At 42.7% G+C, this 25,036-nt stretch overlaps 1 protein-coding gene across 1 annotated transcript in view; it reads left to right on the top strand.

Annotated features, from left to right (window-relative positions):
- The first annotated feature begins 1,355 nt into the window (after positions 1-1,355).
- The window catches only part of UBAC2 (UBA domain containing 2), a 244,828-nt gene continuing 221,147 nt past the window's right edge, over positions 1,356-25,036 (top strand). Inside the window, exon 1 of the mRNA XM_006879557.1 lies at positions 1,356-1,437. Coding sequence (XP_006879619.1) covers positions 1,407-1,437 — 31 coding nt within the window. The 5' untranslated portion in view covers positions 1,356-1,406. The remainder of the gene's footprint in view (positions 1,438-25,036) is intronic.

Raw genomic sequence — 25,036 nt, 5'->3', positions numbered from 1 at the left:
TAAAATATTTGAAGAAACCCAGTTGTGTAAAGTAACAGCAAATTTTTTCTAACTTAAAAAATATTTTAAAAAATTCTGACTTTTAGTAAAGATTAATTTCATTCTACAAAAGGAGGGGTAGCCTAGAATTAATTTAAAAAACTCAAGTCTTGAAGGAATAGCCAGGGTTGAAGCCTGGAGAACAGGATGGTGGTGATCATTGAATTGACTACAACTCAGTGACTCTGAACAATGACTCTGAACCGTGCCCTATTCTCAGCCAACCTGTCTCTTGCCAGTCACTCTGTCAAACCATCCCATCCAGGGTCTTTCTTTCCTGCACTGACCCTCTCCCTTTGCAAGCATGATGTCCTCCAAGGACTGGTACCTCCTGACAACACGCCTGAAGTCTGTGACACGGAGTTTCAAAATCCTAGCCTCCAAGGAGCAATGTGGTTCCACCCTTTCCAAGACAGAACTGTTTTCTTGTTTTCATGTATACTCAAAACTCATCCCCCGCACAATTCAAAGACATCAATTCTTCTGTCATCCTCGGTCACTGTCCAGCTCTCAGATGCAAAGCAAGCAACTGAGAAGGCCATGGCTTAGATCAGGCACACCTTAGTGTCTAGAACGACACCATTGCTCTTTAGTGCTCTACATTAGTCCTCGACAGCTGATTTTCCGAATGCAATTAATTTTTAGATTTCTTAAGTGCTGGCTCCCCAAAACTCCCTCCGCCAGTGAAGCTGCCCACCAGGGTCCAAGGTGGTGCTGGTGGCAATCCCAGGACGGCCTCATGATGTTCTTTTTGTGGCGATTCAGGCTGATCAGAAGCGGGGTAAATGAAGGTGGGATGAGAAACTGGATGGCTTCAATTTCAGTGACAGGGAGGGTTTTCCAGCTCTGGGTCTTGTTCCAGCGTCGTGAGATCAGTGTGACCTGCTGGGTTTGGGTGCCAGGACTTGAGAAGGTTCTTGCAACCATCCCTGGAGACGTGAACTTGGGGTTGAGGGCTGATGATGCGTGGACAGGGCCTGGCGTCCATGGGACGTCGGGTCTGGGAACTCTGCGGAGTCGAGTTGGGAGGAATGCCCGGAGCATTCTTGCACTTGGGGGTCAGCTCCTCCCAGCCCGTGCGCCCCTGTTCGCGAGGCCGCCGTCGGAAGCACCTGGGACGCGCACCCGGGAGGCGGAACCCTCCTGCGGAGGACGCACTTCCCTTGCCTGGCAGGAAGGGAGGGGACGGACCGAGCGTGAGCGCCCCGGCGGCCGCGCATGCGCAGTACGCCGGGCGGCCCTCGAGTGGGAGCGAGTTGCCGGCTTCGCCGCACGGCCTGCAGTGCGCCTGCGCGGCCGCGGGGTCTCGCCACCGCCGCCTCCCCTCCCCCTTCCCCCTCGGCGGGGGCTCCGGGTCTGTCGGGACCATGTTCACCAGCACCGGCTCCAGTGGGCTTTGTGAGTACTGGCCGCCGCCTCCAGGCTGTCCCCCGTGCGCGCCACCCTGGACACCTCCTCGTGGAGAGTGGAGGCAGCAGGGACCCCCCCCTGGTCTGCAGGAGGTTAAGGGGCGGACTCGAGCTCCTCGGCTCTTCGTGGCTTTGGGGGGCACCGTTCCCCGCAGCATCCTGCGGGGGCTGGTGGCGAAGAAGCCCTCCCGGCCGTCCCAGCCCTCACCTGGGAGCGGGGTCGGGCTGCGGGTGCCTCGCTCCTCGCCCTTAGCGACGCGAGTGCCAGGCGCAGGCGAGGAGCCTGCCTGGAGGAAGAGGCTGCCTGGGACGCGATGCTGGCAGCCGCCCCTTGCCTGTCACCTCGTGCCATTCATTGGGCTGCAGGTGGACCACATCACCTCCACCCCATCTGCTTCAGGAGCTCACCCTCAGCTGGACTTAGAGCTGTTAATTCCCCAGTCTTTCTCTATTAAGAGTTTTTAGACAAACACAACCCAACAAAGTGTTTTCAAGTGGAAAGAAGTTAGGTAAAGAAGGCAGTTGGTAAGAAAGGGCACTTTGCTGCTGTGACATTTTACTGGTAGACAGCAATGAAGTATCCAGAGCCTTACATTTTAAAAAAAAAAATTGGGTTACATATAATCCTTCATCTACATTATGTTTTGTACATGTACTTTTGTGTTTTACACGATCAGTCGGTATTTTATATAGTTACCATTGTTCTATCCATAGCCTTTTTTTGGGTGTTTTTTAAATATTTTAATTTATTTATTTTTCATAGCCTTTTAAACAGTGATTTGTGTTTCTGTAGGATATTGAGTGTTTACTTGATGTTTGCTAAGATAGACTGTCTTAATTAAGCAGCACTGAGATTAGACACCGTCCCATCAACAGTTAACTGTTTGAACAGCCATCTTTCTGTACTTTGGCACTTTGTGTACTTCACAGCTCCTTAAACGCAAGTGAAGTGTTCCCAGAGTGCAGAAGCATCTGACAGCTACAAATTAAAGTGTAAGCTCGCTTGTGAGCAACACAAATCTTTTTCTGTTATTACTTGTGGCTGTCAGAGTTGATTTTAACTTTTCCTCACAGTCTCAGTTTTTCAAGTTTTGAAATGAGTGTAATGTTTATGGTTTCTGTCATTTCATAATTAGATTTATGGCATTTTTCTTTCATTGGTCTCAGCACTTTACAACTATTAGCTAATTAGTCTCTAGATTATCATTGAATAATGAAGAAAATTATTACTTGTGATGAAATTAACAATTTAGAAAGTGGTGTGTCATTTTCCTTTGATCAAGCAAGTGAAAGACATGGGAAATTAGTAGCATTATTTCATCTTAGTTCTTAAGTGTTTTGAGCTATCCTCGTGTGCTTGGTTATCTTAGTTTACTAGTGCTGTTGTAATCAGTACCACCAGTGGGTGACTTTAGCATACTTGTTTTCTCACCATTTAGGAGGACCGGAAGCCATAATGTAGGACACTGGGTCAAGGGCAAGGTTCTCACTCAGCTCTTGAGGAAAGTCGTAGACACTCAGCTTCTGTTCCTCTGTTCCTTGGTGATCCCAAGAGACATCTCTCTCTTCCCCATTTGTACTTGCTTCACTCTCTTGGCATCTCATCTGCTCTTTTTATATCTCAAAAGTCATTAGGTTTAAAACACACACTGCTGTGTCCTCAATAATGTCCTAACATCATTTCACTCAAATGATATGATATCAAATGATATCTCCAGATATTTTTTTGGTAGATACCATCTAGTCATTTCAGAAGCCACGTGCAGAAACTTCCCCAGAGGGTTTTCTTGGCTGAAGTTATTTTTCTCCCATAACTTATTTTTTGTTGTTCTTGAGAATATATACAGCAGAACGTATACAAATTTAACAATCCCTAATAATAGAATTCAGTGACATTGCGCTAAAGTTGTACAATTAGTCTTTCCTCCCCTTTTCTGAATTACTTGTCTACGTCAATATGAACTGACTCTTCCCATTAAACTTCCAAGTTGCTGCTGTGAATTCGATCATGCATAGATAGATCTTAAAATAGAACAATGCTCAAGGCAAATATTCTTTGCTAGTTAGGAACCCTGACGGCGTAGTAGGTAAGGAGTCGTACTGCCAGCCCAGCTGCCAAGCAGTTAGAATCCATCAGCAGCCATTAGGGAGAAGGGTAGGCTGTCTGTTCTGTGCAGTTTATAGCCTCTCGTAACCTGCTGGAGGCTCAGCCGTGTGTTGGTTCTGACTTGATGGCAATGAACAACATTTAAGTTAAACTGTAGTTTTAAGAAAACATAGAAGGGTATTTTTGGTGTGAGGTTTCAGGTTTAAGGATTTTCTCAGGGCAGTTGTTTCAGGGATTTATGCAGCCTTTATTGCCTTAGAACACCCAAGTTCTAGAAGAATTTGACGTTTTTATCTGCATTTTACCCCTTTTGATCAAGATTCTTCTTTAGGCTCTTTGATTATTAAGGTCAGTAATGTGAGGCTGAACACTGTGACGCTGATGTGTCAAATGCGTTAATAGTTGTTTACCCATGGCGGACAGTGTTGGGTGAAACTCCCCTGTTAAAACAAGCTTGGAAGCAGGAGTGGCATCCACTTCCATAATAGCTTGCCTCCGGAAACCCTGTGAACCTGGAGAGAGGATTAAAGACACACAGGTGTCGAGGACTCTCCTTCATAGGGTCTCTATGAGTCGCCTGCGACTTAATGGCTCTTAACAACAAAAACAACAGCAACAACAATGATAGGTAGGGACCATCCAGCTCTTCTGCTCTTGTGGTAACAGGGCAATTGTTTGTAGAAGCAACTAGCTAGATACTTGATTTCTTCTTCCTACAGAGAGGGGGCTCTGGTGACCTAGTGGGTAAAGAACTGCCCTGCCAACCCAAAGGCAAGTGATTCAAATCCACCAACTGCCGGTTGAGAGAAAGGTGTACAGTCTCCTCCAGTGTGCTGAGGGGTAGGGTCACTGTGAGTTGCAGGTGACTTGATGGCATATAACAACAACAACAACTAACATACCTACCCCTCTTACCGCATCAATCCATCTCATCCAGGGTCTTCCTCTCTTGTGCTGTCCCTCCACTTTTAGAAACATGCCCTTCTACAAGGACTGGACCCTTCTGGCAACATGCCCAAAGTATGTGAGACTGAGCTTCAAAATCCATGCCTCCAAAGGAGCAGCCTGGTTTCAGTCTTTCTGCAACAGAGCTGTCTATTCTCTTAGCAGTCCATGGGATGTTCAGTACTCTTCTCCAGCACCACAACTCAAAGACTTCAATCCTTCAATCTTTCTTTTGTCATCCTTATTCATTGTCTAGCTCTCTGATGCTTAGCAAGTAATTGGGAAGACCATGGCTTGGTTCAGGTGCACCTTAGTCTCTAGACTAACGTTGTTTGTTGTTCTTTAGTACTCTGGAGAGGTCCCTGACAGCAGATTTTCCAATGCAATTCATCTTTTGATTTCCTGGCTGCTGGTAACAAGAGTGTTGATTGTGGAAACAAGCAAGCTGCAGCTGTTAACACTCTGAGTCTTTTCATCCATCATGAAGCTGTTGATTGGCTCAATGGTGAGAGTCTTCGTTTTCTTGATGCTGAGCTTCAGTCCATATTGAAAGCTGCAGTCCTTGACCTTCTCCAGCAGATACTTCAGGTCTTCCTGCCTAAGGCAGGTTGTTGATGAGTTGTGTTTTTGGTTGTTTTTGTTTTTCTTCCTCCAATTCTGATACCACATTCCTCCTTGTAAAGTCCAGCCTGGAGGCTGAATGAAATAGTGGACACCTTTATCTTTTCTTCATCTATCATGATCCTGCCTATTGGTCCACTGATGAAGATTTTTGGTTTCTTGCTGTTGAAGTGTTGAGACCAACTAAAACCAATAACCAAGTATGGTATTTTTTTTCCACCCACTTTGTTTGGAAGTTTGGATTCTAATGCATATTTTGAGGCACACAATTCTATGCATAACAGCAGTGGGTTTTTGAGTTACACTGTATTGTTGTTAGGTGCCGTCTAGTTGAGTACAACTCATAGTGACCTTATGAACAAAAGATTGGAACCCTGTTCTATCCTGTGCCATTCTCACATTGCCTGACACACAAAAGCGCATTGCGGCAGTCACATTGACCAATGTGGCTAACTCCAAGAAGAATGGGAATCCCCGAACTCTTGATTGTGCTTATGTGAAACATATACTTGGACCAGGAGGCAGTTGTCAGGAAAGAGCAAGGGAACACTGCATGGTTCAGAATTGGAAAGGGTGTACACCAGGGATGTGTCCTATCTCCATACCTTTTCAATCTATATGTGGAACAGACCATCTGGAAGCTTGGCTCTGCAGAGGAATGTGGCATCATGATTAGAAGAAGACTCATTAATAACCTGTGTTGTGTAGATAATACCACCCTGCTTGCTGAAACTGAGAAGGACCTGAAGCTTTTGCTGCAGAAGGTCAAGGACTGTAGCCTTCAATATGGATTGAAGCTCAACATCAAGAAAACAAAAATTCTCATTACTGGGCCGATTGGCATCATCAGCATAGATGGTGAAGAGACTGAGGTTGCTAACAGCTTTAGTTTGCTTGACTCCACAGTCAACCCTCTTGATACCAGCAGCCAGGAAATCAAAAGACAAATCACATTTGGAAAGTCTGCTGTCAGGGACCTCTCCAGAGTACTGAAAAGCAGCAGTGTCAGTGTGGAGACAAAGGTACACCTGATCGAGACAATGGTCTTTGCAATTCTGTGCTACACATCAGAAAGGTAGACGGTGACTAGTGATGAAAGAAGAAGAATTGATGCCTTTGAGCTGTGGTGCTGGAGAAGAGTGTTGAATATACCATGAACTGCTAGGAGAACAAACAGATTTGGCCTGGAGAGGGTGAAACCAGGCTGTTCCTTGGAGGCAAGGATTCTGAAGCTTCGTCTGACATACTTTGGACATGTTTCAAGGCAGGATCAGTCCTTGGAGAGGGATGTCATGCTTGGGGGTGTGGAGGGACAGAGCAAGAGAGAAAGACCCTCGATGAGATGGATTGACTCAGTGACAGGGTAATGGGGTTAGGAATGTCAGAGACAATAAGGTTGGCTTAGGCTAGGGCAGGGTTCAGAGCCATTGTTGTTTCTGTGAGTCACAGAGGACTCCATATGGCACATAACAAACAACAACAATGTAGCTGTTGCCCTGAGGAGAGTGATATTATGACCCTTTACTCTAGGAAACAAAGCTTGCCTGGGAGTGATGGTTAGACCAAGGGCTCTATTTTGGCTCTCCAAATATTGAAGAAAATGTATCCACAGTTGATAACATGGCCATTCCTCAGAAAACTTTGTCTTCTCTGCACATTTGCCCAACATTTTGAGCGTGTATGGTGGCCAGGAACCATGCTGTGTACCAGGAATGTTATGCTGACGGTGCATGTGGTGCTTGTTTGTACCGGCAGGTTTTCTAGGAACAGCCTTTAGGTCAGTCTAGATGTGAACAGAGGAAATGGAAAACGTTGGTCTGATAAGGTTACTAATTGAGAGGTGCGTGATTTTCATCATTTAAGAAATTGTGTGGCTCTTGTTAAGTAAAGGACTCTTATCCTGAGGAACAGTCATAATACATCTCCCTGTTCTTGCTCACATGTGTACTGAATAGCGTTCTTTTTCTTTTCCCCCCTCAAAGTCCCTGTTTCTCGTCACTGAAATGCTAACGTTAAGTCTTCCCTCCCGTCCCTCTCTGCCATCCATTCACGCAGAACGTGCTTACTGAGTACTCCTATAACCCACAGACTGTTGACATAGAGCAAAAAGTGGAACGTAAGACACCAACATACATTTGTTAGCAAATAAGTGTTAGGGTAAAAACAAGATGGTAAAGGCAAAAATTAAGGTTGTGGTGAATTGCTCTAGTTTGCATGTTCATGGAAGATGCCTGTGAAGGTATTGAGTTGAGAGCTAAGCAGTGTGAAGCCAGGCATATCAGAATTTGCTAAAATTCTACACTCTCCGAAGATGGAGGGAAGAGTGAGCACAAAGACACTGAGACAAGCCCACTGGTGCCTTTTCAGGGTATTAAAGAAGGCGGCTGCACAACAGATTACAGGAAAGGGGCTTATGACCATTTCTTTAAAACTGGATTGCCATCTTCCAAGTCATACAACTGGTCATATAAACAAAGTGCAGAAGAACAGTGTTTGTGGCTTATTTGATATTCCTTGCTCATGACCAGATGGTGCTCTGGTGGCATAGGCTGAAAGGCGTTACTCTGTCTGAAACTCCCAGCTGCTCTGAGGGAGAAAGATGGACATTGTCCTCCTCTGAGCTTTATAGCCTTGGAAGCACAGTGGAAGGTCAACTCTGAGGCAGTTAATTGATGACAATGAGGTGAGGTAGGGACAAGTGGTATAATTCAATTGTATGTTGAGTAATATATGTATCATTTATTACATGATAATATTAAGTATTCTCTTTCCATATTCAAATCACTATGTTTACTCCATAATGATGGATTCAGCTGGTGTTAATGATCTAGTGTATTCCAGATATAATTCTCATTCTCAAGGAGCTCAATCTGTAATGGGAATATCATGGGATTTAAAAAACAATAACCAGACAATCTCTGTGGCCAGTGCTGTGAATTTGTTGAAGTGGGTGGATTGGTGGGGAAGGAGTACTGTTGGTGAAGACTTCCCGCTGTAGCTGGTATTTGAGCTAATTTTTGAAGGATGAGTTAGAATTTGTTAAATATTCAAGTGAAGAGTGGTCTTTAGAGCCTGAGAAGGGCCTAGCAGAGCAGCAAGGGGTAATGAATTAGCGGATTGCTGATTCTGACTGGGGTAAGCGTTTCCTAATGGGTGTGCAGAGACATTCAGAATGCATCATCCGCGTTAGGTAAGGAGAGAACTGGGCACACAGTCTATAGGCATTTCAGCATTAAGAAAGGGAAGAAAACATAGGGGAGCTCTGGTGGCCTAGTGGCAAGGAGCTGCAACTACAATCCAGAGGCGCACGGTTCGAATCCACCAGATACTCTGCCGGGGAAGGAGGGGCAGTCTCCTTCTGTACCAGTCAGATCTGATTTGATGGTACACTCACACAAAAATAATAAAATAAAATTAAAAAAGGAAGAAAACAAAGATCTTCAGCACAGGATCAACAGTCAGTATTACAACAGGTGGAGAAAGGATTGAAGCTGTGTCAGGGATTTAGTTTTCATTGACTCAATAATCAACACCCTTGGCACCAGCAGTTGGGATGTCAGGAGATGTATTGCACTGGGCAAGTCTGCTTTCAGGGACCTCTCTAGAATGCTGAAGAGCAATGATACCAATTTGAGGAGCACGGTGCACCTTACCTGATTGAGGCCATAATCTTTTCAGTCACTTGTTATGTATCTGAGATCTGGACAGTGAATAAGGATGACAGAAGAAGAATTGATGCCTTTGAGTTGTGGTGTTGGAGAACAGTACTGAATATCCCGTGGACAGCCAAAAGAACAAACATATGTCTTGTCAAAGTGCAGTCAGAATACTCCCTTTTCATTTTTTTAATACTAGTTTATTTACAAAATTTGAATATATTCTTTTTGAGAACAGATTCTTCCAATTTCCCTCACCCCTTCTATCAAATTATATAACTCCATGATTAATCCTCCCTACCCCCCTACACATCCTCATCCCTCTGCTTCCACCCTCCCCCAGCCCCTTTGGATCCTTATACTCATTCTACAATAATGGTTTTATACAATATTTGTCCTTGTGGGACTGAGTTAGTTCACTCGGCATAATGCTCTCCAGTCCCTCCCAAGTTAGGTAATAATTAGAGGCAAAGATGGAGAAGCTTCATCTATCATATGTTGGACATGAAGCTATTGTAGGTGAAGCTGTTCTTTGGAAAGAGACATCATGCTTATTAAGATGTGGGGTGGGGAAATCAGCGAAGGATAGGAAACGCCAGGAGCTGGATTGATAAGGTGACTTCAGCAGTGGGGCCGAGTGTTTCAGAAATTATGAGAATGGCACCGGATAGGGCAAGATTCAGGTTGGCTGTTCATGGAGTCACTCTCAGTTGTACTCGAATTGATGGCTCCTAACAACAACAGCGAGACTGAGGAGTGACCGAGAGGGAGAGGGACACTAAGAGGGAAAGAATTTCAAGGAAGGGAGAGTCAAACAGTGCAGTATCAAACACTGCAGATTTATGTATTTAAAACAAAAACTCAGGTACACTTTTGAGAAAGAGGCCCCCTGGAACGTTTCTGAAATAGCTACTCCAGCAATCCGGGAGAGGAGTCAGATTATATATAATGGGCCAAGGAGGAAGTAGGATCAAGAGTGGAGAGGTGGGCTTAGAAAGGGTTTTCAAGAAGTTTGACTATATAGAGTGAGTTGCAGTTGTTACACATAGTCCGGTTGACTGTGACTCACAGCGACCCTGTGAGCAGTTAGGAGCCCTGCCCTGTGTGTGCTGTCCTCACAGCCTCTCCTGTGCTGAAGCCCGTTGGCACAGTCACTGTGCCAGTCCATCTCACTGAAGGCCTTCCTCTCTTTCACTGACTCTTATTTTCCCTGCATGGTGTCTTTCTCTGAGGACTAGCTCTTCTGACAGCATGCCCAAAGCCTGTGAGATGAATTTTCACCATCCTCTGGCTACACTTCTTCTAAATTTGTTGGTTCTTTTGGCCTATTCATAGTGTATTTCGTACTCTTAGCCAATCCAGCAGCATCAATTATGAATTGTCATTACAGGTAATTAATAATAGGCATCAAGGGAAAGTTTCTTGAAGATGGAAGAAATCTTAGCTTGTGTACGCAGTGTTGGGAAAAAGCCAGTAGAGGGGCCTAAGCTGAAGATAGAGACAGAAAGAAGTGAAAGCGCAAAGCCCTCAGAAGGCAAACTGTTGGATGATGAAGAGCTCAACCCAAAATCCCACTGCTGTTGCATTGGTTCCGACTCATAGTGACCCTGTCGGACAGAAGAGGACCTACCCATTGGGTTTGCAAGGCTGTAAATCTTAACAGAAGCAGATTGCCACATGTTCCTCCCATAGAATGCCTGTTGCTGTTGTTCGGTGCTGTCAAATGGAGACCCTCTGAACAACAGATCTGATTCTTGTCGAGGTCTGTGCCATCCCCGCAATCTCTGACACGCTCGAGTCCATTTCTGCCATCACTGTCAGTCCACCTCGTTGAGGGTCTTCCCCTCCTCCAGCTCTTAAAGCATGTCTGCGGCTGTTTCTTCCTCATTTTGATTGACTTCTAATCTGGGATCTCCTTCTACTACAGGATCTATCCATGTTCCTTTATTGTTCATATGGTTTTCAGAGGCCTGTTATTTCAGAAGTGGATGGCCAGTCCTGCTTCCTAGGCCGTCTGAATCTGTGAACATCACTAAAACCTTGCCCACCGTGAGTCAACCCCTCTCATTTTGATACACAGAGGCACAGCTTTCAGCATCACAGCAACATACAGACAGACAGCAAACGGACTGACGAGTGCTGTACTAGTTAGAATCATGACAAACAGGGATAAAGATGTCCAGGCTACTGAGTAATTACGACATGCAGGGCAATTCAGTACAACAAACTGATGGATGCCATGGAATGACTTTCAGACTGCCAACCTTTCGGTTTGTAGCTGGCTCTTTCAATCACTGTGTCACCTCGGCTCCTTCTAGAGCTCCGGTCTCATTGCGGTGAGAGGGAAGATGAATAACTTCATCTTCTTGATGACTTGAGGCACCCGAAACCCACTGCTCTTGAGTTGATTTTGACTCCTCGCAACACTCCATTGGGTTTCAGGCTGTATGTCATTTGTAAGGATACTGTCTTTCTGCTGCAGAGCCACCGACTTTCAGTTAGCAGCACAGGTAAGCATTAGACCACCAGAGCTCCTTAGATGACAGGAGCAGAGGTTTCTAAATGCTTCCTGTATTCTTACTGTAGCAAAGTCAACTGAAGCTTTCTGAGACTGAAGAGCCCAGAATCCCTTCCCCCAAGAATTGGATGCATCACTGGTTCAGCTCAGTTATGACACCAAGCAGGCCAAAAGGACCCAAGCAGGAAGAACAGGAAAGTGAACATGAACTCCTAGGGGTGCAGAAAGAACAAATAAGTCTGTTTTGAAGTAGTACAACCAGGGTGTGCCCTGGAGGCCAGGATTGTGCACGTTGTCTCATAATTTGAGCACGTTGTCAGGAGAGACGAGTCCTTGGAAGGAGACATCGTGCCTGCAAAGGTGGAGAGTCAGAAGGCGATGAAGACTCTCAACAAGATGAATTTGACACAATAATTACAGTAACGGGCTTATGCCCAGTGGAGTACGTGAGGATGGTGTAGGATTTTCATTTGTTGTATGTAGAGTTATACTTCAGACAGGTTGCTGCTGCTGTTGTTGTTGTTGCTGTTAACAACAGTCGTAGGCGACTCATAGCGACCCCGTGAACGAAAGTCCTTAACACTTGCGTGACATTCATAATTTCTCCAAGTTCATAGGGTTTCCAGAGGCAAGCTGTTACAAAACTGGATTCCACTCCTGCTTCCAAGTTTGTTTTAATCGGGGAGCTCCACCAAACACTGTCCACCATGGGTGACCATTAACGCATTTGACACATCAGTGTCACAGTGTTCAGCTTTACAGCAACTACGAGTTACCTCTGTATGGCAAGAGAACACACTAGGAGAGGTTATTTCTTGGAGTGGGACATCATGCTTGGAAAGGATGACTGGTCAGTGAAAAAAGAGGAAGACCTCAACCAGGTGACTGCTGCCGTGGGCTCTAGTGTGTCAGGAAGTGTGAGGATGGTGCAGGATAGGACGGGGTTCAGATCTGTTGTTTATAGAGTTGCACTCGACAGCACATAACAACATGTTGAGTCACAGTGAGTTGGAGTTGACTTGACAGCATTTAATAACGTACTTGCTTATGCATAGTAAGCTTGATATTTTTCTGTTTATATATAGACTCCTTTGAACAACTATAAAGTAGTCCCAATTCTTTTCCTAAATTTACAGATGAGGAAACCAAGGCATGGACTATTTATATAACTCTCCCAAAGTCATGTACTCGAGCACCACTAGATTTTGAACCCAAAATGTCTCACTGTGTAGTTTTGTGTTCTGAAGCAATACACCCCCTGCTCCTCAAATGTCATAGTTTATTTGTGTTTGTTTATGTTGACCACTGGGGTATTTATACTCTCATGATGACTCTAACAGCTCAGGTTAATTGAAGAATTTCTTTCCCAATCATTGGAAAATGTTTCCCTCAAAGAAATGTCACTATTTCTGTCCTGGCAAGTTTCTTCCCTTGCTCCCCATTTGGATTGCAGCTGTTTGGTCACATGGGGTACCACTGTCCTCCTGCTGTCCGGAGTCGCCTCTTGCATCCTAGATCAGAACCCAGATCCAGGGGAGCTGTTTTATGCCCTATAGCATCTTTCTGTACTGATATTACTCTGTACGGGGTATTTGTTTATGCTGTGTTCCTCCCTGCCTCTTATCTTTAGAGTCAACTGACCATCTTCTCCAACTTTCCCTTTCTCCTGTTGTCTCAGTACCAGCCTTGGTTTATTTATTTTTTTTTTTAAATGAATGTTACCGAATCAAGCTATTTTAAAAATACGCCTCTCTTGAATTTAATAAGCACAGCCTGATTATGAAGATTGAATGTGTGCCAGCGTTTCTGAAATGTACTGATTTATGGAATTCTGATAATGTGAGAAATTAGAATTCACTACCGTCAAGTTGGACCATGACCAAGGAGGACAGAAGGAGAATTGATGCCTTTGAGCTGTGGTGCTGGAGAAGAGTATTGAGAATACCATGGACTGCTAGGAAAACAAACAGATTTGTCCTGGGAAGGGTTAAAACCGGGTGGCTCCTTGGAGGCAAGGATTCTGAGGCTCCGTCTAACATACTTTGGACATGTTGTGAGGAGAGACCGGTCCTTAGAGAGGGACATCATGCTTGGGAGGGTGGAGGGACAGCACAGGAGAGGAAGGCCCTCTATGAGGTGGATTGATTCAGTGACTGGGATAATTGGAATGGGAGTGTCAGAGACAGTGCGATTGGCACAGGACAGAGCGGAGTTTAGGGCTGTTGTACATAGGGTTGCTATGAGTCGCAAGCAACTCGACAGCACATAACAACAACAACAACAACAACAACAACCGTCAAGTGGATTCTGACTGATAGCGTGCCCCTGTCGAGTTTCTGAGACGATACATCTTACTCTGAGTCTGTGTGTCTCCACTGGAGGAGACCGGCCTTCTTTTTTCCAAGGAGCCATTCATTGGTGGATTTGAAACGGCTAGAGATGCTTGGCTGTTTGGTTAGTGGCATACTATGGTCTGTACCAGCAGAACTGCCTTGTTCCAAGTATATGAAAAAATGAGTTAGAGCTTAACTCTAATTTAGATTATGATTCTTTTCTAAGACTTTATAAGTGATATTTGGAAGTAGGAGTGGCATCCACTTCCTAAACAACATGCCCCTGGAAACTCTATGAACTTTGATAAATGTAGGTAGTTACAGAAAGGCTTCAGGCTTTTTTGTTCATAGGGTCGCTATTAATCCTGCTTGACTCAAAGGCAATCAACAACATAAGTGATACTGTCATTGTTCTTAACTATTTTCCAATGATTATGCCATTTTAGACCCTTTAATGTAACATGGCACAGTGGAAAGAGTGTTAAGAGCTTTATTATTCTTTAAAGACTGAAAATGCACATTATTTCAAATTCTCAGAGCAATCTTACAACAGAAATTTGTTTAACTTTATGAACTCTGTTGCTAAGGGTTACTGAGATTGCCTTTCTGTGAGAAAATATAAGAGAGAAGAATTACATTTTTATCATTATATTACACACACTTAATCCCTGTGTATATTTTGGTGTCATGTACATTCGTTTTGATCCTGTGTATACATTTATAAAAGCAAAACTGAGAATTTGGATATGTAGTTTTGTATTCAGCCTTTTCACTTAAATTCCTAAGTGCATTTGCTTAAATGTCATTGATCCTCTTCAGAGCTCACTTTGAGCACTGTTCTTGCTCTGCCTTGTTAGAAGAAGTAAACAGGCTTTCTGCAGAAAATTTAAAAATTACAGTTGCATACTGTATAAAGAAGTCCTGTCTGGTTAGTTCCAAACTCAATTTTCCATTTAGCCATTGTTGATATAGTCCAGTCTTCAATCTTCTAGACTTGTTCTATGGAAGTCCTTATCTTTCTCTTTCAGTCACATATAAGCACACACACATATGTACGTGTGCGAGCTTGCTTTTACACAGAAATAGCATTTGATGGTATGTTTTCTTAGGTGATTTCTTCCCTAAAAATAATGTTGGTTCTCCAAAATTCGTGCCTTGAACAGTTAAGATATCCTACTATATAGAAACATCCATTTTTTCCAACTAGACACAGTGCTTGTGGTAAACATCTTTACAACTAAATTATTGATCAGATCTTTAACTTTATCCTAAAGAAATAATGACAAATATGGAATTAAAGGGTGAAAGAACGTTTTAAAGTTCTTGTTATTTATGGACAAATTCTTCACTGTATACTTGTTAGCAGCATAAGAAGAAATCTTTCACTAAATTCTTGAAAGAATTGGACAGGATAAAATAATTGCCATTTGAGAGATTAAAAATAATGATATCTCATTGTTCTTGAAATCTGCATGGTTTTGAATGCCTGAAAATGTGAATTTGTTCCCTTTTGTTTTTGGCATTTTCACATTTTTTTGAGCTTATTTAACTTTTTTTCTTCTTTACTTTTTTCTTTTTCTGTTAGAATATTATGCGTGTGTGTTTGAGTCATAGGTAAGAGCTCTTTTGGATGTTAATATACCTAAAAGATATTTCATCTTGGTATATATTACAAAGAATTTATTCCAATTATCAGTTGCTGCTTTATTTTATCTGTGAAGATTTTAAATATGAAACTTTTCATTCATGAATAAATCCTTAATATAAAGAGTCTTAGCTCTTAAATATGTGGAGTAATTCTTTCCCTTCTTTCTCAAGCCCTAACCTTCTCAAGGTTTATTAAATATAAAATAACTTTTATCAAAGAAAATCTTGAAATGCATAAATAAAAAGATATTTTGGGGTTAATTTTCTGTTCCAGTAAGAAAGGAATATCTAAATACATAAATTTACCCCTTAAATACTATTTTATATAACTTGTGTTTGGTTTACACTATAGCATCTTTCAAAGTGAATCATAGTGCTGTTACATGTATAGTTTGTACAGTTTCTAGAATTATGTTGTTGCCCCTCTCTTTTTTCTTAGAAATGCCAAGAGAGTCATAAGTTTCATATATTCCTAAAATTTAAATTGGTTAAATAGTGTTATTTTATTGCTTTAGACACATGCTTCTAAATTCTGACCACAAAATTAAACTTAATTGTGCTCATGTGAAACTTAGACCAGGAAGCAGTTCTCAGAACAGAACAAGAAAACACTGCTTGGTTCAAAATCAGGAAAAGAGTGAGTCAGGCATGCACTCTGTCTCCATATCTTTCCATTCTATATGCAGAACAGATTATTCAGGAGGCTGGGCTTTATGAGGAGGAATGGCTTCAGGGTTGAAGGAAGACTCATCAACAACCTATATTATGCAGATGACACAACCTTGCTTGCTGAAAACACAGTGTACATGAATGAAATATATATAAATCTTAAAACACAAAGTACATGTATGAAACATGATGTATAGACATGATAGGTCAACCAATAAAAAATTAAAAAATACTTTGAATATAGGTTGAATATAGGTTGATTATGTATGGAATGAAAATAACTGCTATGTTTACATTATTATTATTATGTAGGAGGGGCTATTCCTTGGAGAGGGACGTGATGCTAGGAATGGTGGAGGGTTGGCAAAGGAGAGGAAGGTCCTCAACGGGGTAGATTGACACAGTGACTGCTGCAGTGGAACCTTGTGTGTGAGGACGTCACAGGATAGATCAGGGTTCAGATCTTTTGTTCATAGGGTCATTATGAGTTGTACTTGACTCAGAGACACCTTATAACAACATATTTAATGCAGACTCAGAGAACCTAGGTGTCATAGGAAACTCCTTCAAGGAATCTCTTAATTTGGTATTTTTTCACTGCTTTAGAGTCACACTTGACCACAGTTACTTCTTAAATCTGACTTAGTTTTCCTTTTTTGGGGGGGTTCTTTGTTTATAATTTTCTGGAGTATTTCCTAGAGTAAAATCTAGTCATACTGTGTTACATGGGTGGTGAACTTTATGGATCCTCTTTGGCCACCGTAGATAGTAGTACAGGATGAATTGGTAAGCTGTTAAGATGCATTTCCTCTTTGCTTACAGACCGTTTCCCCCTGGAGAACCGAGCCTTAAATGGTAGAGCTGACTGTAAACTCAGTTCTGGTTTCCACGTAGGGTGCAGAGATGGGGTGCCTGCCCACCACTGAGTGCTCCAGGCTTGTCAGAGTTGGGAGGGCTTGTATTCTTATGTGGCTTTCACTTTTGAGAGAGGCTCTTTCTCCCCATCTTCCTCCTTGTCACCTAGCTGCAGTGGTCCAGCTCATCTGGTTTCTATGTGAGAATGAATATCGGGGGGTTGGGGCTGGGGTTTTTGGAAGAGCTTCACCCAGCATGAATGCAGGACCTCATGGAAGGTTGTGTGTCTCTGCTGTTTTGAGATTTTATTTCAGTACAACAGTTACAACTCCTGAAGGGAGGGAAAGTAGACAGGTATCCTCAGTCTACTGTCTGGAATTGAAAATTTATATAGCTAATTTTTTGTTTGATTTTATCTGACTCTTTAATGTTGTTGTTGTTATGTGCTGTCAAGTTGAGCACAACTCATAGAGACTCTAAAAACAATAGATCAGAACCTTATTCTGCTCCTATGCTTTTAGAATGAATTTATTTAGAATTTGAGGTCCGTGTGGAACCCTGGTGACACAGTGGTTCATTCTCAGCTGTTGATGGACCACTCAGCGGTTCAGACTAATTCATTCCCGGACAGATGTGGCAGCCTGCTACTGTTGTCTGCACCAGTGGTTATAGCTGTTAAATCGCGTCTCGACTCAAAGATCACTGTTGTTAAGTACCATCAGGCTCGTAGCTGAGCCTTCAGCAGGGTTTCAGAGGCTGTGAATCACTTTGGAGGAGCTTGCCCATTTCTCTTCTGGGGAAGATGCTGGATTTGGACTGCAAGCCTTTGGATTGGCAGCCACGGATTAGATGCTGAAAAGCTATTTATAAGGTCAGAGTTAAAATGATTTAAAATTCAATTCTCTTATGCATCATCATCAAAGAGTATGCTAGGTCCTCTGGATCAGCCAAGCTTTAAAATCATGTAGCATTCAGTACCTTACAGGCATTTATTCTCTTTGCCATCTCTTACGCAAACAGTCCGATTTCTTTTACACTAAACATCTGCTAAAGCAGATATTTCCCATCGCATATATCTTTTAAGTCCTAGCACTGAGTTTGATCACAAGACTGAGTGATTCCTTGACTTTATAGGTAATGTAGGTAATGGATGCACATAGCTGCCCACTGAGAGGTTGGAGGTGCCAGTCCACCAAGGTGCCTTGGAAGGAAGCCTTAGAGATTTACTTCTGAACAGCCAGCCATTGGAAGAACAAACAGTTCTTCTCTGACACAGTCAGTCACCAGCACTCAAAATTGTCCTGTGTGAATGGAGGTTTTCATTTGTAGACTCCTCTCCAGCTTGTCCATATTGAAGGCTGCAGTCCTTGACCCTCTGCAGCAAGCGCTTCAGGTCCTCAGTTTCAGCAAGCAGGGTTGTGTTAGCTGCATATCGCAGATTGTTGATAGATCTTCCACCAATCTTGATCCCACATTTCTCCTCATAGAGCCCAGCCTCTCGGATAATCTGCTCTGCATACATGTTGAAAAGGTATGGAGACAGGATGCATCCCTGGCGTACACCCTTCCGAATTTTGAACCATGCAGTGTTTCCTTGATCTGTTCTGACGACTGCCTCTTGGTTCAAGTATAGGTTTCTCATTAGCATGATCAAGTGTTCTGGGATTCCCATTCTTCCTCAACTAATTAGAACTTTTGATAAACACTGTTCTTTGTACTTACTGATCAGGAAAAAAAAATCAATGTTTGCATGAAATCTCCCGGAGAGATCAGTCAACACCAATGAGCTGCATGGTGGCAGGACCAAGATGAAGGGACAACTGCCTGATGCCCTTGTGGACGACTTGCAGATTGGACATACTTTTTCTCTAGCATGCCAGCTTTGGTGCTAGGGTTTTTTTAATTCATTTTGTCTAAGTATCTTAGGTGTAGAACACATTTTAAAAAATATCTAATTTACCTCATGATTCTACTTCCACCCCTAACATCATAGCATTTTCTCCTGTTTCTTTTCCAGATAAACTTAGTAACCATTTGGCCTCAGAACAGTTCTTTACTGGCTGCCCTCCTGGACCAGGCTTGCTGCCCAGCACAGCCTTTAGTGACCTGTGTGAGGGACGGTCAGTGTGCAGGTGACCGAGTGTCACCAAATTCTCCCCAGTGCGTGAGAAACCCCGGTGGGTTAATGAGTGGCTCTCAGCATTGCACCTTCAGACACTGTAAGGAAGTGCATGTAATGCAAGAACCTGGCACGTTTAGACTCTTGAACAGTCTTTAGTAAATGGTTTCAGGGAGACCCCCTTCCTTTGGCCCAAAAAAGGAATCAGAGTGGTTTCAGAGTGTTGTCCCTTGAAATGCTTGGGAAGCGGCACTTTTTTTCTAATGACCACACTTACCTTCTTTCTAATGAAAGACTTCAAGAGAGTTTGAGTCATTTATCAAATAACAAGCATTCAGAAATGGGAAGCCCCGTGTTTCTGTAGGGCGTGGTGGGCCCCTCCTCTTTAGGGCGTGAACAACTATTGGACTGAATTTTTAAAAGCCTTCCTGGTGGGTTTAATTCCTCTTATATCATCCTGTGTCTGCTTTCAGCTAGAATGTTTCTTTAATAAAGCTGAGCTTTGAAGGACCTGTGGATAGTGGGGTGTTTTTTTTGTGCTTGAAAAGGACACATTTCTTTTTAATTGAGGTAGATACTCATAAGTTAAACCTCACTATGTTACAGTTTAAAGTTCTAGATTGTGTAGCTCTCAGTACTTCATTTACATTACTTTGCAACCACCACTAATTGTTCAGAAAAGTTTATCACCCCCAAAAGAAACCCCATACCATCAAGCAATCACTTCTACACTGCCCCCTTCGTCTGGTCCTTGACAGCCATTCCACTTTCTCTGTCCATGAACTGGCCTGTGCCACATGTTCCCTAAATGGAGTCACGGAATGTGTGATGTTTGCGCTCATTGCAATATTACGCCACTTTTTGCTGATCTGTTTGTCAGTTGACAGGTACTTAGTTTATTGGTACTTTGTGCCTCTTGTGAGTAATGTGACGGTGAACAGTTATGTCTGAGGTTTTGCTGTTTTCATTGTTCTTCGATAGATAGCTCGAAATGGAGCGTCTCATGAGAACTGTATTTAATATTTGAAGAACTGAAAAGATACGCTTTAAATATTGGAATAGTAAGACAAGAAGTTGCACCACAGCCCCGAGGGCATACTATTCGAATCCCGCTAGCTGCAGAATGGGCAGTCTCCTTCCATGCGATTAACTGCCTCTGAACCCCGCTGGACAATCAGCTATGGAGTGATTTCGACTCCACGGTATACAACAAGAAAAAGCATATAAAAGAATTTTATTTCCTTGTTACATGTTAAAATGTGGGGGTTTTTTGTTTTTGTTTTTTTTAAAATTTTATTTATTTTTTTTTTTTTTAATTTCCTAAATGGCTGTGACTTTGGGCAAGTTATTCACCGTAGCCTCCTTTGTTGCCTAGATGATTCCTACCTCAGGGTTATTGTGAGACTCACTGAGACAGTCTTACTCAGGTAAGACTGCTATTTTTTTTGTTTTGTTTTGTTTCTTTTTTAGCACAGTGGTTGACACAAAAAATCATCTGCTTGTACTGTAATAATTATTTTAGGATGATTCAGTGCCACAGGAAATGCCTGTGCGCTTTAGCTGGGCCAAAGAGAAGTTAGAGGAGGTGAATGGTCCCAAAGGAAACATTTTCATTTTGGTGTTTTGTGTTGTCTTTGCCAACATGCCTTGCATTTTTTTTTAAAGTGAACGTATCATGTGTTATTCACAAAATTTGTGACATCTCTTTTCTAGAAGGTAGGACATCCTGTTGTAGAAGTGTTTTCTTTTTTTTTGTTTGTTTATTTTAACCTGCTCACTGCTTTGGTTCTTCATGTATGAACCACTTCCTGCTCCACATGCGGAGGCCCGCATGTTGCTAGGGGCTCACCCCAGCTCCCTGAATAAGGACTTAATGAAGCCTTTCACTGATTTAGAAACTAGTTAAAAAATATTTCTTCTAATTCTTAAAATGGGTTTTCATTAAAAATTTTAAAATACCCAATTGACATATTATTCAGAAAGTACTGTTAATGTTTTGTTATTGTTGTTGGTATGTCGCATTGAGTCGCCCACAACTCATAGCGACCCCTATGTATCTCAAACCTGCCCTCTCCTGAGCCAGTCTCACTGACTCCGACACACCAACCCCCATTACCCCAGTCAGTGTGTCAATCCATCTCATCTGGGGTCTTTATCTCCTGCACTGTCCCTCCACCCTTCCAAACAGGATGACTTCCTCTAGGGACTGATCTCCTGGCCACATGTCCAAAACTACCCCCTCTATTTGTATACTTGTTCTTTAACAAAGGATTTTATAGTGATACCACTAGAAAATGCCTTCGAGCTGTGGTGTTTGTTAGAGAAGAGCACAGATCATCCCATGCTTGGCCAAGAGAGCACATAGATAAGTCTTGGAGAGGGTGCAGCTGGAGTGCTCTTTGGAGACATGAATAATGAGGATACTTTGGGCATTTTGCTAGGAGGGGCTGTTGCTTGGAGAAGGACATGATGATAGGAAAGGTAGAGGGTCAGTGCAGGAGACGAAGACCCTCAACCAGGTGGATTGGCAGGGTGTTTACCGTGGTGGGCTCTGGTGTGTCAGGAAGTGTGATGTAGCACAGCTTAGGACAGAGTTTAGATCTTTTGTTCATAGGTCGCTGTGTGCTCTACTTGACGGCACCTAAGAACAACAACAGTTAGAAATATTTCATATTCATTGTTTTAGGGACATTTTTTGTAACAAAATATTTTTTTCTAAACTGTAGGTTTTAATATTGACTATTATTTCGTTTTATGGATAAAGCACAACTGAACTATTTTCTAATAGAACATTGATACTGTTTCTGTTATTTTTCTAAAATGATAAAAGTGCTGTGATGAACATCTTTGCTATAAATTTTTGGTTTTGTACATATTTGTGATAATTACTTTGGGCTAAATTCCTAGAACTAGATTTCTGACACTTCTGGTCAATTCAGTAAGTCTCCCTTCTGCGTCGCACCGTCCGCGGACAGTGGTCTTTTCATCCCTGTTCAGAGGTGGGCCCCTTTTGCCACACAGAGCACCCCCTTTATTGTTGGTAACAAGAAATGCCTTTTCCTGAAATTCCACCTTTCAGGCTGAAGTCCCTTTGAAGCATGGAGCTGTGTGACAGTGTGCATGTGTACGCACGTGTGTGCATTTGTATACACATATATGCTATTAGTATGCACGTGTGTGCATTTGTGTGCACGTATCTGGCTGTGCAGATGTAGTCTCATCAACGTCAGTTGCTGGGTTTGTAGTCCACCAGTAGCCAGGGTCTGGCCCCGAGACCTGCCGCCCTCTAGCCATTGTATTGGACAACTCCTGTGACTCACTTCTGTGTACTTGGCCTCACCTCCTTCTTCCCTCCTTTCCCCCAGAGTCTGCTGTAATATAAGCGCCTCAGTTCTCGATCCCTCCCGCGGGACTTCTTTTCCCTGGCCACTCTGCACTGACTGTTGAGGAATGAAGAGATGATGGATGAAGATGCTTTTCTGTTTGTTCCTTGGCATATTCTAAGATACATTTATCCGTAACAAAGTTCTGTCACTCATATCTGTTTCTGGTGGTGTAATAGGTCCTGTGTTGATGTTTTTTCTTTATGTCTCCCATACCTGCACCCTCGGATCACATAAAATAAACTGCTTGCAGGCAACCCTTTGTGTCATCCTTCATTCCTGGGTTCTGGAAGGGAGCTCTGGGGGCCTGGTGGGTGAGGTTCGAATCTACCACTGCTCTTTGGGAGGAAGATGAGCACTGCCCTCCCATGAGGTTTACAGCCTTTGTAAACCACTGGAGAGTCCGCTGTGAGTTGGTTCCAACTCGATGGCCATGAGAAAGAAGGAGCATGGAGACCTTTGTTTTACCTTTACTTTCAGGCTAAGCCACGTGATGATCATGGACAGGAAGCTTACTCTCAGAGGGGCAGTTTTCTTATATGTGTAAGTTGGAGGAGGGTCAGGCTCTGAGGGAGAAAGACAGGCAGTCTCCTCCCATGCCTTTTACACCCCTGAGCAGCCTCTGGAGGGTCGGCTATGCGTCAGTGCTGACTTGACAGCTGTGAGATGGCAATATCTACTGCATATGGTCATTCTGAGGCGTTAAACTGTGTCATTTAATCATTCACCAAGTATTTATTAAAACAGTGTCTTAGTTATCTACTGCTGCTGTAATAGAAATGCCTGAGATGATCGTTTCAACAAGGAAATGCTCTCCGTTTAGAAGACCGAGTGTCTGTGTTCAGTGTGCCAGCTCCAGTGGAAGTCTTTGTCTCTGCATCTACATGGGAGGAAGGTCTTTGTCTTCTTTTTTTTAATTATTATTATTATTTTTGTGTGCGTGTACCGTCAAATCAGATCTGACTGGTACAGGAGGAGATTGTCCTTCCTTTCCCGGCAGAGCATCTGGTGGATTCGAACCATGTGCCTCTGGGATTGTAGTTGCAGCTCCTTGCCACTAGGCCACCAGAGCTCCCCAGTCCTTGTCTTCTTGGACATTGGCTCTTGGACCAGCTGCCCATTGGCTCGGTGTCTCTGCTTCCCCAGCTCTCCAGCTCACTTGCTTGTGCAGTCTCTCTTATCTCTCTTAAAATGGATTCAAGACACACTCTGTACCAGTCCTGCTTCATTATCGTAACAACAAAGACGTCCCATTCCCAATTGGGATTATAACCATAGATGTAGAGGTTACAGTTTACAGCACATATTTTAGGGGAACACTATGCATTCCATAATACATCTCTATGTCTTTCTGTCAATTTCATGTATTCATCTTATTTTTTTTTATGCATTTCAGAGTAAGCTGTAGTAATTTTATCACTAAAACATTTAAATGTGATGTCCTTAATAAAGAGTATGACAATTATATGATGTGGAATGTTTTAGGTAAAATTTTTTACAGTGTTAAGTACATATCTTAAGTTGAAAGCTGCTGTCTTTTTATTGTAACCCAAAACTCATTGCCATCGAGTTGAACAGACTCATAGCTGACCCTTCGTTGGGTTTCTGAGGCTGTGAATTAATCTTTCTTCATTGGGGCTCCTAGTAGACTCGAACTGCCAGAAATGCTGTCTTTCCATTAGCAGTACAACTCCCTATCAACTAGGCTACTCTCTGAGACATTTGTTTGGTATCTTTTTATTTTCTTGATAGGTATTTGTGGTTTATGTTTGTTCCTATTAAGAGGAGGACATTTGTAAATGGTGGAACTTTAAATTACCAGATCAGTATTTTTAGGGTTTGCTTAATCTTCTCTCATTGCCATTGAGTCAGAATCAATTCATAGCTGACCCTCCAGTGAGCTTTCAGAGGCTAAAAATCACACAGCAGTGGACTGCCCATCTTGCTTCCTTGCAGTAGCTGGATTCACACTGGCCACCTTTGAGTTGGCTTTGCAACTCCTTACCCATGAGGCCACCAGAGCTTCCTTATTTAGTTCTAGGCAGAATTAAAATGGGTATAGAGTGACATCCACTTCCTAAACAACATGCCTCTGGAAACTCTGTGAACTTTGGTAAATATTGATGGTTGTAGAGTGGCTTCAGGCCTTTTGTTCATAGGGTCATTAAGAGTCGTGCTTGACTTGAAGGCGATCAGTCATTAATTCAGTAGTAATTTACTGAACACCTTTTAAAATTTAATTATCTTCCATTTAACAAATTCTTACTGTCTGTCATTCATAGGTCAGGCCCCGTGGTAGGCACTTGGGATGCAGTAGTAAACAGAGTAAAAATTGCCTGCGTAGGCTAAGTCCTATTGGAAACTGAGGATAGGGGAAGGACAGTAAACACATTTATTTGATTCTAAGATTTCATTCCCCCCCCCATTTTAATGTCTCTGAAACTGGAGTCTACCTTACTTTGATGGAATTTTAAAATTATTTTTTTTCCAGTGGTTTTCTTTCACAGTTTCATCTAAAATAATGGAGTATGTTAAAATGTGTTCTTATCTTTGTGTTGAATCACTGCTTAATAAGTCAGTTGATAAGTCATTGGGAAGAAAAATAGGACAAGGTGTATAGAGGATGATGGATTGGCTTCACAGATAAAGTGACAGCCAAGTGGCACACACGCTGATGGTTCAAATGATCTGGTTTTCAAAGCAAGACTTTCTCTGTGAAAGAAGCCTTGTGTTGA

The sequence above is a fragment of the Elephantulus edwardii genome, unplaced genomic scaffold (genome assembly GCF_000299155.1).
Source record: "Elephantulus edwardii isolate Elephantulus edwardi_28Jun2011 unplaced genomic scaffold, EleEdw1.0 scaffold00004, whole genome shotgun sequence".
Lineage (NCBI taxonomy): Eukaryota > Metazoa > Chordata > Mammalia > Macroscelidea > Macroscelididae > Elephantulus > Elephantulus edwardii.
This window is presented reverse-complemented; position numbering and strand designations above follow the sequence as displayed.